Below are 18,418 nucleotides of genomic sequence, written 5' to 3'. Positions count from 1 at the left end.
CAGAAAGATGTTGAATTATAAGCAGTCGTGGCGACTGGGACTTAAAAGAGCGGGGGCAAAGCATTTTAGGAGCTGAAGGCTTTATTTTAGGTTATCTTTGGGTGACTTAATGGGGAGAGTATTCGAAGGCTCTCTGCCGTAAATTTTTTTGGAATTGTAGTTTTAAAAAAGTGTTACTATCGTTTCGTCAACGTTTGGGGAACGGGGGAAGGTTCGAAGGTCCTCCCACGGAAATTCTTCGAAGCTGAAGTTAAAAAAAAAAAATAATAATAATCCACAGCTGGTGTTGTAAAAACAAATTTAGGCCAATTTTAGCAAACTTAGGAGTTTTCTCTTGAAACATGGGAAAAGTAGAAGCTTTAAAAATGTATTTCAGGCTAACTTTGGACAACTTCAAGAGGAAATGAGATTCGAAAGTTCTGCCCCATAAATTTTTCTGAACTGATGAAATCCTAAAAATATGACTTAAAACTTCCTTTGGTGACTTCAGAGGACGCTTCAGGCCGAGGGATTACTTCCGACATTTTTTCTAAATTGGTGTCTTAAAAACACGACTGTACACTGTTTTTAGTGTTAAAAAGGTACAAAGGCTCCTCTTTCTAGAAAAAAAAAATACAAACTCCAATCCAAATAATGCAAATTTATGCCATTGTTGAAGCTAAAAGGAGGCCCAGAAATTATTAAAAATTGAAGTATTAAAATTTCAATTTAAGCTAGCTTTGGTAACGTTGGGTTTGGGGGATCTCCTCGAAAAGTTTTTGAAATTAAAATCTAAAAAACGTTTAGGTGATCTTTGATGATGAAAAAAGCACCCCCTCCCCCCCCCCCCCAAGTCGACGGATTGATTACAAGAGGGCATCAAAAGAGACAAGCATGAATAAGAAAACCTATCTAGGGCATGTGAATAAAACAAAGGATCATGAGTTTCACGACTTCGCAAGCTTTTTCTATTTTTTAATTTGTAAATTTTTACTAATATTTTATATATATCAAGCCATTAGTCTTTTAAATAAATGCTAAAACAATTTCATCTAAATTAGACTTTATCTTTAAATAGAACGTACATATTGCTAACAAGTGAACAAATGACTTACCTAGATTCATTTGGGAAACAAAGCACAAAATTTCCACATGCAAGACAAGCAGCTGAAAATAACATTAATAATTTAGGCCACTTTTAAGGATAAAAAATATTAAAATTATTTAATAAACAAAACCACAATAAAGTACTTGGTCGGGGGTGAAAAGGAGGACAATGAGGTTAGTAGTTATCTTCACTTCAAAATACATACATTAAACTACTAAGAGGTGAATTATTGCATATTTCTTTATCATAATACGGTAAAATCGCACTATACTGAACACCAATACAATAAAATGAATGTTTTTTAGTCCCATTTTATATGCCATTACATTGCTTGAATTTCAAAACAATGAAAAAAATTTGCAGCACGGGCTGCAAACAGGGTGGGAAAATCACTGGCTCAAACTCAGAATCAAAGAATTTTAGAGCCATCAACTCTGACCCCTTTACTCTAAAATCAGCCTGACTCCGCAAGCAGCGACAGAGTTGTGGACTTAGAGTGAAAATGACCGACTCTGACTCTTGGAACTTTAAACCTCCAACTCCCAGCTGCAACACCTTTACCCCAAAATCAGTCTGACTTCAACATCACGACTTTGACTCTGCAGCCCTGCTTTTCAGTCCCTTCAAGTTTGTTGCATGAGGATTTCACTGTATTCTAAATGCAAAATGCCTCAAATAAACAACTTTCATGCTTTATATCTATATTCATATTTATGTCTAACATGTGCAAAGTAGTAATTCTTATAAAAGGTGTCAGTTTTTCATTACATACAATTTAATTTTTTTTAAATATAAATCAATATCAAACCATGAATTAAACAAAAAAAAAAAAAAAGAGGCGGTGAGAAGCAAAGGGATTTAATTGCAAAAATTAAATAATTGGAGATAACCAGTAGTATAAATGGCAGGTGAACCTATCCTGTCTTGGGGCAAGAGATAGTACTAGTAGCCCTGGTAGGTGCTGCTATACACCTTGATTTAAAAAAACTTTTCAATGAAAGCCTACCAAGAACCGCAACTTTAAATGCGTTTTACTCAAAACTTGAAAATGTCCACTTTCATCCCTTTGCCTCGCTTATCACTGCCTCATATTTTAGAATAGTTTATATTCCTGAAAAAACTCAGGTTTGTCAAAAAAAAAAAAACTTTAACATTTCTTTATGGTTTTTCAAAAGAATCTTCTGGCATAGAGCTGACATGTTCTGAATGAAAAATCTACAATGCAAAAATTCTTTGATGGTATCTAGGAATGATAACTAAGCATTATGTATTAAGAACTCATTTAAAAAGTAAATTCATTGAAAATGATTAACTTTGAAAGAAAATTTCTTCTCGTACGCTATGATCTTTAAGCAAAAGCTTTGTCAGCTCCACATTGCAAAACTAGAAATCCAAAAATACTAGTCATAGTACACAATACTAGTCATAGAAAGATATATAGTCAGACTTCAGTACAGGGTCAATTTTCTAAAGGTCTGGATCATTGCGCAGGAATTCTATATTATGTATTATCAGATATATAGTCAGGTCTTTAATACTGTAATCGCTTATAAGGCCATTTCAGAGTCACATGGATTCAATTCCAAGAATCCTCTGAGGTAAAAGAGTCTTAATTAATGAAATGTTATGTTTACTGCTATCGTAGTGCGAAATGCAGCAGAGACTGCTCTAAAATTGGGTATAAAGATAGTAACTCTGAAACAAGAAGTGGAGACACAAGCAGAAGTGTTCAGAGCATAAATGTCATAAGGTTTTTTTTTTTACAAGCCATGAGTTACAAAAAAAAATTTTAAACTTAAAAAACTCAGAAAACATCGCAAAAAAAAATTGAAGACAAATCATGACAATCCTATATTATGGATTATTTTGAATATGTAAGTTGAACATCATTGCTTTACTTGAGCATACTTGTAAACTTCTTTGTACTAAATTGAATGTCTTTGAAAATAAATTCTTAATCATTCTGTTAATTTTAATAGGTTCAATTCAATTAAAAACGTTAACTGAACAAAAATTAAACTGTTAAGGAATTGAACTATTTTTAAATACGCTCATTTCTGAAAAAATGAGCATAAATCATACACAAGGACAATTCCCTGAAGTCCAAAAGGGTGACTTTATATCAGTATTTGAAAGATTTTAAACAATGTAAAACTTGTGATTGCTATAAAACACATTTCATAAATAGATAATTAGGTTATAGCTTTATATACCATCCCTTACTGGCCAGCTGTCATCGCCAAAGCAGTCTAAAAGTGTTTTTAAAAGTTCAGACACAAAAGGCTTCGTAGCTTCCTGGTCAACCTGGGGGGAGAAAAGAATAAATGAAGCGGCAGAAAAAAACATGAAGATGTTTTTTATTTTATTTGAGTAATGAAATTAAAATAAATAATTTTGTTCCTACTAATGAGAATTATCTTAGATTTTACTGAACTTAATCGATATTTCACTGAAACATAACTAATTGAATATCCCTCATGCTCATTAAAATCTGATGTCTCCTCTAAAAGGCAACATTGACAAATATTTACTTTCATTCTGCAACTACACAAAATTTCAATATGAATACAACATTTACAACAAAATCAAATCCTAGGTAATTCAACTTCTACTCAGTTCTCAATTATTTAATTTTAAAATTAATTCAAATAATATTTATGACAAATTTTTCTTATTTTAAGTATTATATTGCTACTCAGGCTAAGTAACATAACAAAAAAAAGCAATATACTGTCTGTGAGGCAATGTCCTGTTGCATGTTTTGAAACTATTTCATCACAAAGATAAAATGCAACATACAAGTAAAATATGGTTATACCTAGTAAAAAAGAGAGATAGAGGGGGGGGGGGTAGCATTTTTAACTGCAAGATTCTTGTTTAATCAGAAAATTTAATGATCTGCACAGCAAAAGTAAGAATTATTTCACCTGTTTTTTTAGAAAAATTTAAGAATATGGAACAAGATTTAAAATTGGAACAAGCTTTTCAAGCAATATAATTTTTAGACACAATATGGAAAAGTAACATCATACACTTTTAAAAAATATTATTACACTAAAAATAATAAACAAAATTATCTGAATAAAAACCAAAAACATTAAGATGCAATCAAGTGAAAATTTACCTTAGAAGCTAATTCAGCAATACATGCACAAGCCGCTTCACGTACAGCATGATTATCTGCTTGTGTTTGTGAAATATAATGCTTGACCTGCATAATACATAAAGTATAATTATAATGTAAGTTATAAAAGAAAAAATAAAATTAAGTATGTTGGAAGTACTTACAAAGTAAGAAATATATTTTTTAACAAGAAACCTCCCATTTTCTTTTACAAGCATTCGCCAACTTTCTTGGGAATAAATTCTGACACCATCAGCTATATAATATCTGCAATAAAACATACAAATATACTTTTAAAAATTTTACATAAAACAAAATAACTGTTTCAAATATTTGAAAGCCACTCCTTTAGATTAGTGCTTGACTCAAATATCTAGAAAGTTTAAACAATCTTCAAGCCTCAAGGCTATTTCATTCTAGCTTTGAAAAGAAGAAGTCAAAGTCTTTAAATGATTGGTTTCAAGCAAAATATTCATATTAATTTTGCTTTGTACTTGATTTTTGTACAAAGGATTTATTTCCTATTTTTATTTAAGTTGAACCTATTTGTGAAATCATGAGGATATCAATTCAATAATCTAAGAGTCTATTTCTACCTTTCATCCCATTCATCATGAGCAGCCAAATGTCTCACTCTATTTCCACTATATTATGTACATTTAAAAAGGATATTTTGCAGATATTTTTTGTATTTCTTCTTGGGATTCACAGGAAATATGTCTCATTAAATTATTCCACAGCTTGAAGTTATTGCTGGGCTCATACCCTACATATTTAGCAGTAAGTTACTGCCCCTAAGCCAGGGCTAAGGCCCAAAATTATGTGCAATATATCAGACAGCCACGTTATCACACCCAGACACTACAGTTTTGTTCTTATTAAAACTCATCAGTCTGAATTAGTGAATAACTGAGCTGGAGGCAGATGTCATCTCATTGAAGCTGAGAATGGCAAGAAACTAGTAGATAAAGTAAAATTATCTCACCAGCGAGTGTCCACAGCATGGTGCAGTTTGACTCGCGAAGTGAAGGCAAAACTTGAGTATTTAGCAGTAGGTTACAGCCTCTCAATCTAGAATAGGCTCAATCTAGGCGAATAGCTAGCAACTCATCCGTAGCTAGAGCCTAAGGCAGAACTACATGTAATATACCAGACAGTTCGGCTATCACATACAGAGACTGCAGTTTGTTCTCATTAGAACTCATAAGTCTGGGCTTTGACACCAGTTCAAAAACATTTTTAAAAATGTTTTTAAATAAATACAAAAATGACGACCAGCAACAGGCTTTGGGCGCACCTAAGTAGTTCCTAGTCAACTTATCAATTCCCAATGAAGATCAAGAACATTTTTAAAGCTATTCACCCTATTGCAAGTAACAGCTGCTTCTGGTAAACTATTCCAAATGCCTACAACCCTGTTGAAATAGTAATTTCTCCTGATTTCAAGATTAGCTTGAGATTTGAAAAACTTAAAACTATGACCCATGGTTCTGCCATCTGTGCAGAATTTTAGCCCATAAAAGTCCTCTATTTTAACATAGTATTAGACCCTAAATTTGGAATCCCAAAATCCGGAAGATCTAAAAAGAACAAAAAAATTTTTCTTTCCTTTTCTTTTTAGTTTTAAAAGTCCAAAATTGTTAACGTTTGCTGTTTAAAACACAGTACTTTCATTTCAGCTCCTTTTTTTAAAAGTTTTTTCACTGCTATGTGTAATGCATAAATAACCTTTTTGCTATAATTATGTAGCAATCTTTTAACATCCACTTTTAATTAGTGATGCTTCCTTTTTTCTTCTCATAAGTATGCAATACAAAGCCTATTGAACAAAAATACAAAATTATTTTTAGTAAAAATATGATTTATTTATTGTATCCATCAATACATCACATAATAATAAAAAGCGACAACCGGGGACTACTATATGACGCCGTAGATTATCTCTGACTTTAGCTTTAGCATTATGAAATATACTTTCATTTAGTTTGATCAAAAAAATTTTAAAAAGTTTGCACAACATTAGCAAAATCAGGAAAACATAATGATTTTGAGTCAGAATCTAAAATCCGGAAAGGTTGCGTTCCTGAGCATCCTGTATATTGGGTCCTATACTGTAAATGTAAATAACTGGATCATGCTCTACTCTCCTTTGCTCATAATAGTCGCCATGTTACTTGTGAAGGGAAAAATAATTTCAAAAAGGTACTTGATCTTCATTAAGGTTTGGCAGGCATAGAAACATTGTTTATAAGGCTTGTTAAATTCAAAACTTTATTGCAGGTTGACACCTGTACTTGTATAATACACTATGTGAGGCATAAACCTGATGAATACTCAAAAGGTTACCTGTTCAAACACATATGAGGTAAAAGCTGAGGGAAGAAAACTTCTTTTTCATCATCTGATTTAAAAGACATTAAAAACTTCCTGGCACATTCAGATGCAGCCAGTCTCACCTTAAAAAAAAAAAAGATGCAGAAAACCTTATGCACAGGTAGCTATGTTTACATAGCTTTGTACTAATCTAGAAAGTTATGTATGCAAAGAAATACATCACAATATATGTAGATTGTATATTACAAAAACATACTTGACTCCAGTTATCACTTAAACCAATTCCAAGTTGAAGGCTCATTCGATAGCCAAAATGGTTAGCATCAAATGGTTTGTAAGAAGATCCTGGAGGCAAAAATAAATAACTAAATAAATAATCTACTGATGTTCCATTTTATTTACATAATTTCAAAGATACACACGCACAATGTTTATTTTTGTAAAATATAAGTAACTAAAATTAAAAATTAAAAAAAAAAAAAAAAAAAAAACTGGGTATCAAATGTAGAATTAAGAGTAAAAACTGAAAATCCTTTAAAAAGCCTTAGACTATATTAAAAATCAATTACAAGTATTTTATTTGTTAACAAATAGAAACTGGCAACAGATAAAAAATTTTAAATCATTGCTTTTAATTTCTTTGTCGGCCAACAATGAATTCGGTTACTAATCGCTGAATAAAGGCTTAGCCGTATTTAAAATCTGCTTTAAAAAGCATTATAATTCCAATTCTGTATAACATGGAAGTTCCAAACATGTTCTATCAGATGCAGAAAAAAATACTCTTTATTTTGGTACTAAATTTAAACTTTTTTAAATATATTTTCACTGCAAAACCTTTTAGAGATTTTTAATTAATATCTTTGTTAATTAATGTCATCTGAAGACGCAACTTAGCTAAGACTCTCGATCAACTCTCCTTTCGGAATTTTTTTTTTTTCAAAACCGGTCCTTCCATTTATAGGCATTACAGTGCCACAGACAGATACACAGATACTTCAAACTTATAACCCCCTTCCTTTGTGTGTCGGGGGTTTAAAAGAAATAGCAAAAAACTTTTAATCCACAGTCTAACAGCTGATTTGCTAGAGAAAGCTTATCACCTACTTCTGAAAAGTTGTGCGGTCTATTAAGAATTGCGTTTTATAGATTAGAGGTTGAAAAAGCATTCTATTGAACAAAAAAAAAAAGTTTAATTTGAAAATTTGGCCCATCAAATTCAATTACAAGCACAAAAACTTAAAAAAAGGAAAAGGCAAAGGTTTTAATAATTCTTCCTCATTTCTATATTTGACTGAATGCTCACCTTCACAGGACGTTCCACAGCTAACCAATGACCCTAAAACGTAGTATCCAGTTTCTCTGACAAACCGATTTGTGTGAGACAGGGTTTTAAACAGAAGATCCAAAAAGTCATCAGTGATGTAAGGCTTGAAATGCTCACCACAGCCATCAACCATAGACTGAAGACACCTAAAATTGTTGCAGAACATATCAGTTTTCATATTTTTAAAACACTAGGAGGCTCAGTCCACTGTTTTCCAGTGCTCACTAACCCTGAAAATTGCTTCACAATCTTTTTGGTGAAATAGTTTGCTTGGGAGAGTTTGACTAAAATATGATTTACGATAAGAGCAAAAAGAAAACTCTGCTATCTATCCCATACAAAACAGAATTTAATTAAAGTACTCGAAGAAGACCAGTATTTAAATTCCAAATTGAAAATAATTTGAGAAAAATACACGTAACAAAGTTTAAAAAAAAAAAAAAAAAAAAAAACGAGCATATGACTTCCTTTTATTTCAACTTAATGTCATTTTCCCATTATTGGTAATTTTAATGTGATTCAATAGTTAATTATTACTATCAACTATTATCATAATTAACTCTCTAACTATCAACAACAGTGGCCAAATTGAAACCAGATTCAAAAAAAAAATCGCCAAATTTGTCGCTAAGTTGGGGTCAAACATGGCGACCAAAAGACTGGCGAAATATCACGAAGTGTCCGCCAAATTGTAATATCACTTGAGTTTACATCGAAATTAATATTAATTTCCCCCAAAAAAAGGGGCCAAAGACCCCTTTAGAAACACCCGAATGTATCCAAAAAGGGAGGTGCACAACTAGACCCCACTAGGAGTCTATGTACCAAATTTCAACTTTCTAGGACATACCGTTCTTGAGTTATGCAACATACGTACTTACAGACGTCACGAGAAAACTCGTTGTAACTAACTCGGGTATTGTCAAAATGGATATTTCGTGCGTCTATACGTTCTTAGGCTTATCCATGGAGGGTCGAGTCGAAAAAAAAACTCAACATTCATTTGGGGGTGAGCAAAATGGAAATTAAAGTCGATTTTTGAGTGAAATTTTTTTCCCAAATACAATACTTCCTTTTTTGTAAAAGGAAGTAAAAAGGAATGCTTTAAAGTGCCTACCAGAGTCCAAACTAATTTTATACTAAATTTTAAGGCTGTAGGAGTTAGGCAGGGGGGTTGTTCTTTGGCATGGCAAAATGATAATACATAATGCTTGGAAAGTCATTTCATATTTATGGTCTCCAGTAACAATTTTCTTTGTTGCTTACAGCCTGAATTGAGTTTAGTCCAGGATTTATGCTAAATTTGAAATACAGTCAACTCCCGCTACAATGCTATTCAATTGAAGCCAAATAGCTATGATGTGAGTTTTTCACGAGTAACGAATTCTAGAGCAAATGCAAATTCTTCACCTGCAACACGTTCATTTCGGGAATGGACTTACATCTCTTTAAGCTTCACTGAGAGCGGAAGTTTCCACACTATACAAGTCTACACATCAATTTGTCAGTGTCTCAAATAACCACTCAGCATTTTTCACTTATTTTTCTCCATTCTAAATATTTAGGTTAATAAAATATAATGGCATTTTAGCTCGCTATTTCATCTAAAGTTCATGAAGATGGAAAGAAAAAGAGAAAGTTTCTGAAGATTAAGGAAAAGGTTAAGATTCTCGATATACTCGAAAAACTAAAAAGTGAGTCGACAGTAACACGACAATGAGTATGAGTGACTCTTCGATACATACAAAATTAAAAGTCAAGAAAATGATATCCGTAAAAATTCAGAACTTAGTTTCAATATTGAAGCTTGCAGTGTCTAAGCAGGGAAAATATTATGGCTTCTCTTGTATTGTTTCCATAAATGGAAATGTTATAAAAGAAAAAGCGAATCAACTGTATTATATTTGAAATAAATAACGATTTGATGATGGAGCATTAAACACAATCATCTTCCTTTTTTAAGTCACAAATATTATTACGTCTCTCTAACGTATTGTACTATTTTAGTGCAGCATTTTATTATTATTACATACTGTAGGTAATGTGCTGTTTTATTTTATATCTCTCCCTTCCATTGATCATTCATTTTGTGCATCTAACAGTATGTTATGTTGAATGAAACAGCTTTTTAATTTTTAAAATACAGTAAAAGTTAATGTAATAAACTAATATGTATAGTTCAGGAATGGTTTAAAGCAGTTTGAGGGGCATGTGCCTAAAGGAATTTGATACATTTCTAAAGAAACTAGTATAAATACCACTTCCATAATGCGAAATTTCGACTTAAGTGAGGGGCCTTGGAATACATTCGACTGTACTTATATCTCCTGTTCTAATCAGTTGAGAAAAATGGAACTAAGTTCATCTTGTGCAGAAAAAAAACGCTTGTTCGAATGGCACAGAATGTGAAGAAAGAGTAGGAATACTTTCACTCCTTTATTGACACAATTTATTAAATATTAGCAAAAAAAAAAAAATTCAAAATTTAGAAAAAACACTCTAAGCTCCACACCCCCAATATTTGAAGTTATTTTGCACTGAATTTCAAGGCTTTAAATGCCATGGTTCTCCTGAACATGGGGCAGTCATGAATATAATTTCTTTAACAAAACTTTTTAAATATATATTGAGCTCAAGAGCATAATAAAAAAAGGGGTTAACAAATACCCCCATAAGTATCCCTCCTTGCTACAAAAGTTCATGCTTTTGAACTTTTTACTTTTCCAGCCACTCAAAGAATATTACTTAATTTTTGATATAATGCTCCCTTCCCCCTTCAAATTAAAAAAAAAATGGCCATGCAACTGTTGAAAACGGAAAACAATTGGGGGGAGCACCATTTCCAAAAAGTGGGGGGGGGGGGGGCAATGATGGTTGTGTTTGAATTCAGGGGTCATACAAATAGACAAGATTAAATGTAGCTTGTAATCTGTTAGTGCAACTTGATTTCAGCTTTTAAGACAGAGCTGTATGGAATAAGCTGAGAAAATATAGCAAATTAAGGGGAGGTGGGGCAGGTTGGTCTGCTCTCTTTTTACATATTATTTTTTATCTCATCAAAAAATTTAATAATCAGTTTGATTTTTTACAATAAGTTTCACTAAGCACTTCTCAACCCCACATTTTTTTTTAGAAATCCTGAATTGGTAAACTTTTTTTACATTAATTTTTTAACGGAACCTTGTAAAGTGGACCAACGTGCCCCACGGTTGAGGTACGTTGGTCCGCACATTTAAAACATTTGCTATAATTTTAGTGATATATACTGTTTGACCACGGATTGTATGTAATTTGGCAATCTTCCAAGTAAAGACGATTCCATATGAACGAATCTAGCAGGGGAGAAGGGAAAATAACGATGGGATTTTGTTGCACGTGTTTTATAATGTCACTAGTGCCTTATTCATTTATTGCATTCTCAAAAATAAAATAAGGAGAAACAAAAATAGTTACCATGGAAACAACAAAAAGAAAACAAAATATTTTCATTTCGTTCAGGAACGTAAAAGCAAAATGGTAAGCTCAAAACTTTGTTGTGAACAAATAAATGGGGATATTTCGATAATTGGGAATCTGGCGATCTTTCTTCATTGGGGTCAATTTTTGGCACAAACAGCTGCGTGAGAGGTATTTTTCTTCGCAAATCAAAACAAAGAGATCGGAAACATCTATTCACATAGGGTTACTATAAATCAGCATGGTTACAAAACTAAAATTATTTACGCCAAAAATGAGACGACCGCGCCAGATTCCCAATTATCGAAATATTCCCCAAATGTTCATTTTTACTAAACTGAGGCTAAATAATAGAGAGGCAAAAGTGCACATCTGAAACAAACCAACTAACATCCCTATAAACTAAGAGACGTCCATTTCCGCCTATTAACCGGACATTAGCCTCTCCATGTAATCGATGGTCAGACAGTACTATCAAATGTAATAACTACCTTATTCTCTTTTGGGTGTAGAGTGAAATCTATAAAGTTTAAAGATCAATATAACATTTTAAATTGATTTTAATTGAGAAATCATCTTTAGTTAAAAACAGCAACAAGCATTCACCATTAGTACGCAATTATTTTTTAAAAATTAAAAGAAAAATCATCGACTATTGTTATAATTATTAAGATTCAAGAGAGAAAAAAAAAGTTTTTAAGTTATGTGGGGTAGGTTGGTCCGATTCAACCTTTCCCACAAAGAGTGGACCAACCAACACCACCTTCTTGGTCTGAAAAAGTGATATAATTTTTTCTTTTTGACAAAAAAATGAAACTATTGCCAATTATATCGAACTAAATTAACTTACTTTAAGAAAGGAGTTAAAAAAAATTTTTCGGCAATCTTGATGAAACCATTAAAAAAAGTAAATTTACAGTTTTCTGAAAACTGCACCATGTAATTTTATGATAGAATTTGTAGGACCATAGGTGCTTATTTGTTAGCAGGGGTCGATCCAGCGCCAAATTGGGGCCGCTTTGCGGCCCCTTCACAAAATTCCCCCATCGCAAAAGCGGCCCCATTCACAAAATTCCGCGTCGTAAAAGCAGCCCCTTCACAAAAATTTATAAAAAGGCAGCCTTTTCACAATATTTTTTAACCGCAAATGTGTACGCATCTACGCGGGAGCCTCTTCCACCTTCCCCCATCTTATCTTTTTGCTTGCTGCGTGAGGTGTTTTTGCTTCAGAGCGTCAGAGGGGGGAAGGGAGAGGGACACTTGTGACTGGTAGCTTGTTTTCAGGAAAATCCTAAATTTTACTTTGATTACGCAATATATATTTAGTATTAATTTGTGTTGAGTTTCAAAATCCAATTCTAAAATAACTTTACTTAAAATAAAATTATTTTACATGCTGTTTTTATATTTTTATTTCTTTTGAAGATCTTGATTTCCTTACATCCGCCATGGTAAACGAATTTTTCGCATTTTTGATGTTTACTGTACCTTGTTAAGAGGCAAACAAATAAAATTTCTTATATATTTATTAACATCATTAAATTGCAAAGTTTTAAACGAAATACCTACTCTGCAAGAACGTCAAAAGTCAAAAAATTAAACACTGAATGCTGGTGCAGTATTATTTTGGGTTTTAATTACTTTTAAGTTTTTCAAACACATACATGGAATCTTTAATGAGTATTTCACTTCTGTGTTAAGAAATAAGTGATATCTTTGAGTCTGTTCATATTGTATTTATTAGGAGTTCAGTAGCATGTGCAATTTTCATTGCTCTAAAAGTATTTGAGAGGGGCAAACAGGAAATCAGTTGTGAGACTTTCACCTTAAGAAAGTGTGCCTTGCATATGTATATTTGTAAAAAGCAATAAATGTAATGTATGTGTCAAATTACGAATAAAATGTTAAGGGTCTTACTTCCCCCCTCCCCCAGTGCATTTTCTCTTGACAGCTTTCAGGTATTCTTCAAGAACTTGCAATCACCCCTGAAACCTGTGTAGGGCTTTTCTATGACGATACGACAGCTAAAAATGCTTTAATATAATCTTTTCCAAGAAAAAAATCACGAGAAGGTCTTTTTTACAAAAATAAAGAAAATTCACAAAAATATTTTGCTTTTTCACAAAAATAACGAAATTTCACAAAAATATTTTGCCTTTTCACAAAATGGGGACCCAAAAAATAAAACCTGGATCGACCCCTGGTTAGTCATAAAATAAAATAAATTAATACCATTAAAATAATTGAGACTGATCCAACATGCCCTGCAATCCAACATACCCTACTTTCTTCCATATTTCATTAAATAGAGAACGAATATGCTAATTAAGAATGTTTTTGAATTGAAATTCATGCTTTCATTTGCATTCTACAGCACAAATATTACAATACACAATCAATTGTGCATGCATTAGGTGAAAATACATTTGTGCATGAATTCATTTTCAATCACAAAGAGCTTACTTCATACTTGTTTCCAGGCATTTCCATCCAGCTGTATCATGAAATATCTGAGAGGCATCAGAACTCAAACGCTGTAATAAACAATTTTCCGAACATTAAAAAGACTGATTTCAAAGAGAATCCAAAATGCATAGAATTGAATCAGAATATTTGTATGTACTCTACATCTAAATATTTTACAAGACATTTTCAGATTAAAACTGTATTACTTGAAAGAATTATGACTCATTAATTCTCCTGAATTTGAAGTAATTATAAATTTTTATGTAAAACGAGCTGATGTGAACATCACATGACTTCTTTTTACCCAATTTAATGTCTTTTTCCCCATTAAATCGAAATTAACCATGATTTCCCCCCAAAAAGGGGCCAAAGACCCCTTTAGAAACACCCGAATGCAACCAAAAGGGGAGGTGCACACTAGACCCCACTAGGAGTCTACGTACCAAATTTCAACTTTCTAGAACATACCGTTCTTGAGTTATGCGACATACATACGCACATCCGCACATACAGACGTTACGAGAAAATCCGTTGTAATTAACGCGGGAATCGTCAAAATGGATATTTCGCGTGTCTGTAAGTTCTTAGGCACTTATCCCTGTGTGGTCGAGTTGAAAAGAAACCTCATCATTCATTCGGGGGGAGTAAAATGGAAATTAAGGTCGATTTTCGAGTGAAATTTTTTTCGAGAATACAATACTTCCTTTTTTGTAAAATGAAGTAAAAATGGCAATTATTGAATTTGAATTGTGGCTTGCTTATATCGACTTCTTACTTTTCACTCCAGGGTCCCCTGGAGTGAAAAGTAAACCACTATTTATAGTTTAACCAGTTGAATGGGACCCTAAAGACAGCTCTTATTTTTTTGATCCATCCCTTTTTCATCGCCAGTGATAGTCCCCAGCTCCAGTGATGCATCACTTCATTCGTTCCGCTAAAATATAATGTAAAGCATTCTTCCTCCGTTTTTCTTTTGGGTTTGACTCAGTTTTTCGTTCCTGCAACATCGACTCACGTCATTTTTTTTCATATGTGAAGCTGACCCATCCCTTAGGACATCTTAAATCCCGGCAATAGACTGTCTTGCAATAATCTACCTTGTATTCTTTTTTAAATTCATTTCATGTAATGTGAAAATCTGTGGTTGAATTCGCGGGAGCTCCCCCGAGACCTTCATGTAAATGATGGTCGGAAATAAAAGATGTGTGATGTGCCAAATCTGTGTGAAGTTTTGTTATTCATTTACAACTGTGGGGTAAGTCAAAGTTTTTCTCTTTGAGTTCCATGTAGGTACCAAACATTGTGACGTCCTGGAGTTTTGCGTAAACACTTAAAATACGATAGCGGAACGAATGAAGTGATGCATCACTGGAGCTGGGGACTATCGCTGGCGATGAAAAAGGGAACCACATCTCCCCACGAAAATGGCGATGCAGGTGTCAGAAATTAACTTCAGATTCGGGTGCGCATACAGCTCATGTTTCGCACGGTATATCCAGATGCAGATGCCACCATCATTAATTTGGAACGAAGAAAAAAACAAGGGGTGGAACTAAAAACTTTGAGATGTACATTCAATCATCATTGTCGGAACAAAAAAATGTGGACGTCGCCATTTTTTTTTTAAATCTTGATTCTTGACTATCATATTGAGCAGAATTTACTAACTAATAGCTCATTTTAGTTATTTGACAGGGCTAATCAGCACCTGTATCGATAATTAAATCATCACACCGTTTGTTCAACGGATGAATCAAGATTCGTACTCCCCATCATCGTTAATTCGTGAGACGACCTTTCACAGGTCTAGCGTCCAAGCTCCTCAGAAAGCAGCATCACATGGTCACCGCTAGCACTCGACTAGACACGAAATTTTCCGAAAAAATCCCAACTAAAAACCCACGCGGTCGCGCGAAAAGCAGATATTCATATGCAGCGTCACTTAGCGCAGCGAATGGGAATGCGGGAAAATGACATCACCGAACTAGGCCACGCCTACGGCCAATGAGCAAAAAAGGCGGGAGACGACACATCACGGGAGGAAGAAAGGAAAACATGGCCGCCGAAAACTCGGAAACGACGCCATTAAATAAAAAATCAGAACACATGAAATAAAAACGCGAATCAATGAAAATATATGTGATTACTATATCACATTATACCCGGTGAAAGAGGAAAAAAAAATTGAATTGTCCGCGAAAAATTTTAAAACACTGCAACAACAAACCCACGCATTACATATCATAAAAGACAAAAATTTACATAAAAGGGTAAGTCACAATTTAAATGCCTAATGGAAAAAAAACAAAACCCAGTGAGATAGTCAATGACACAGAATGACGGTTGCTAGAAAGTACCCACAAACACATGACCATATGACATATATAAAAAACAAGGAACTATATGACATACATCAAAAATACACGACACCACAAAATCACCAAGAATATCAATAACAGACAAATTCATCACATGAATATTTAAAGTCCATATTATGATGACGTCAAAATCATTTTATCTGTAAAGTAAACACCAGACACATTTAAACAAAATTTTTACTTGTTTTGAAGATTGATCTTGACAAAATAACCCACTTGCAATGATATTGTAACGGATTCGGTGCGACTTCCACTTTCTTGAAATGAAGACACAGTTCTTGATAAAAGCACAGGAAATTTATTTACACTATGTACAGGAAAGATCGTCAACAACTGCTAAGTTATTCATCAGCAACTAAGCAATTATCACACAACACCGTAAACTCAACGTTTACACACGTATTTACTTCCAAATACGAAAACAACACAGCGAAATGCCTCGCTATAAACAGAGCAAATACACACTCTCAGTTCGAAATCCTCAATCGAAACTAACTGTTTATCCATCGCTAACGGCTTAAATACACCGAAAAGAAATTTCTCAAATATTCCACACGCTTCTGTAAAGTAGTAGACCGTTATCAAACTTTTATCAATGAAAAAAAAGGAAATAGGGGTCGTATACTTTAGCCATATGAAAAAGGGGTTGTATATTCATTACGGGAAACTATTTACAGGTTACGTTCCTACAATAATTACTATTTACAGGATTTGTAACAATATATTTGCATAAACACATGGCATAACAAAAATTTTTAACATCTTAAATTTTTGTACGTAGACTATACGATTTTTCAACGCAGGGCATTGATGTGTGCATTGTTGCATTTAAATTTAACAGCCCAAAACACAACAAAAATTGCGATTTTTTTTGAACAAACAGAAAAAAGACACGATTAGTTAGAAAATACTGTATTGTTTCAGTATACAGTTAATATTTGACAAAATCGGGAACCATGGTTTAAGGAGACAAATTCGTGAAAAACGTCATGTATTTACCTTGCACATTAATATGGAAACTTCCTACACATAATGAAAACAAATAAAACAAGTTTTAGCTAAACAATGTAGCTAGCATCACGGAAAAGCAAAACTTGAAAAAGGACAAAGTAAAATTCAAACAGCAATTTGCATGAAAATCATAGAGGACATGACACCACCATGAACATCAAATGACTATCACCAACCCCAATTCTCAATGCAGACTACAAAAAACAAAACAAATTTAAAGAAACAAAACATGATGATACATGAGGGACCAAATGTTGCAAAAACCTAGGATAAAGTCACGACCAGCACAACTAAAATTGCAACAGAGGGTGCATCACATAAAATTTTAAACATTTCTATTACGTAAACAATACCTAGGTGCTTGAGGCACACTAGACTCAATTACATCAAATTCTAAATCAGTCCGACGTTTAGGTGCAAGGCGAAGGCGATTAATATGTACTAAGAAAGGCTTAGCAGTTTCGTCACTCAATATTTTTATCTTGTAATTGACATCAGTCACTTTCTCAGTGATGGAGTAAGGTCCTAAGAATTTTGGTCGCAAGGTCGAAGAAGATTTTAAATAAACAATATCCCCAATATTTAAAACTCTGAGCTTGGATTTATCCTTCTGTCTGGAATTTTGTGTCACTTGAGCACGTTCCAATGCAGAGTATGCAGACTCATATGCAATTTTTAAATCATTCAAAATTTCAGTTATATAATGAGCAGTGTTCAAAAATTGTGGCTGAATGTCATCCCGGAATGTATCAAAAAACAAAGACAACTCACGTCCAAAATGCAAAAAATTAGGAGTGTATCCAGTTGAAAAATGTTTAGACGAATTATATACTGACTGATGAATTGCAATGGCATTATTTAGAGAAACCCCTTTACTTCATAATGTAAGTAGACTATTCTTGATTGACGTGTTCACTCTTTCAGAAACAGCATTACAAGCCGGGTGGTTAGGAGAAGAATGACTGATTTTAATTCCTAGTGCTTTATTTAAAGTATGAAAAACATCAGAATCAAACTGCCGACCCAAATCAGAGAGCAAAAATGCCATTCTCCCATGAATGGAAATGTAGTTCAACAAATGTTTGGCAACAGTATTGGCAGTTAAGTTACTCAATGGATACAAAGTGAGATGTTTTGAAAAGTGGTCAACAACAGTTAAAATATGCCCAAAATCTTTTATTGGACCCAGAATATCAACACTCACAAATTCAGCAGGGCGACGAGGAATCCACATA

At 33.3% G+C, this 18,418-nt stretch overlaps 1 protein-coding gene across 1 annotated transcript in view; it reads right to left on the bottom strand.

The window, feature by feature from the left end:
• LOC129220102 (uncharacterized) overlaps positions 1 to 18,418 on the bottom strand; it is a 60,867-nt gene that overhangs the window by 22,506 nt on the left and 19,943 nt on the right. The window contains exons 3-10 of the mRNA XM_054854443.1: positions 13,792 to 13,862; positions 7,852 to 8,018; positions 6,802 to 6,890; positions 6,558 to 6,667; positions 4,376 to 4,478; positions 4,212 to 4,298; positions 3,301 to 3,391; positions 1,095 to 1,146 (exon numbers count right to left, since the gene is read on the bottom strand). Of these exons, the coding sequence (XP_054710418.1) occupies positions 1,095 to 1,146; positions 3,301 to 3,391; positions 4,212 to 4,298; positions 4,376 to 4,478; positions 6,558 to 6,667; positions 6,802 to 6,890; positions 7,852 to 8,018; positions 13,792 to 13,862 (770 nt within the window). The remainder of the gene's footprint in view (positions 1 to 1,094; positions 1,147 to 3,300; positions 3,392 to 4,211; positions 4,299 to 4,375; positions 4,479 to 6,557; positions 6,668 to 6,801; positions 6,891 to 7,851; positions 8,019 to 13,791; positions 13,863 to 18,418) is intronic.

The sequence above is a fragment of the Uloborus diversus genome, chromosome 4 (assembly GCF_026930045.1).
Source record: "Uloborus diversus isolate 005 chromosome 4, Udiv.v.3.1, whole genome shotgun sequence".
In the NCBI taxonomy this organism is placed as follows: Eukaryota; Metazoa; Arthropoda; class Arachnida; order Araneae; family Uloboridae; genus Uloborus; species Uloborus diversus.
This window is presented reverse-complemented; position numbering and strand designations above follow the sequence as displayed.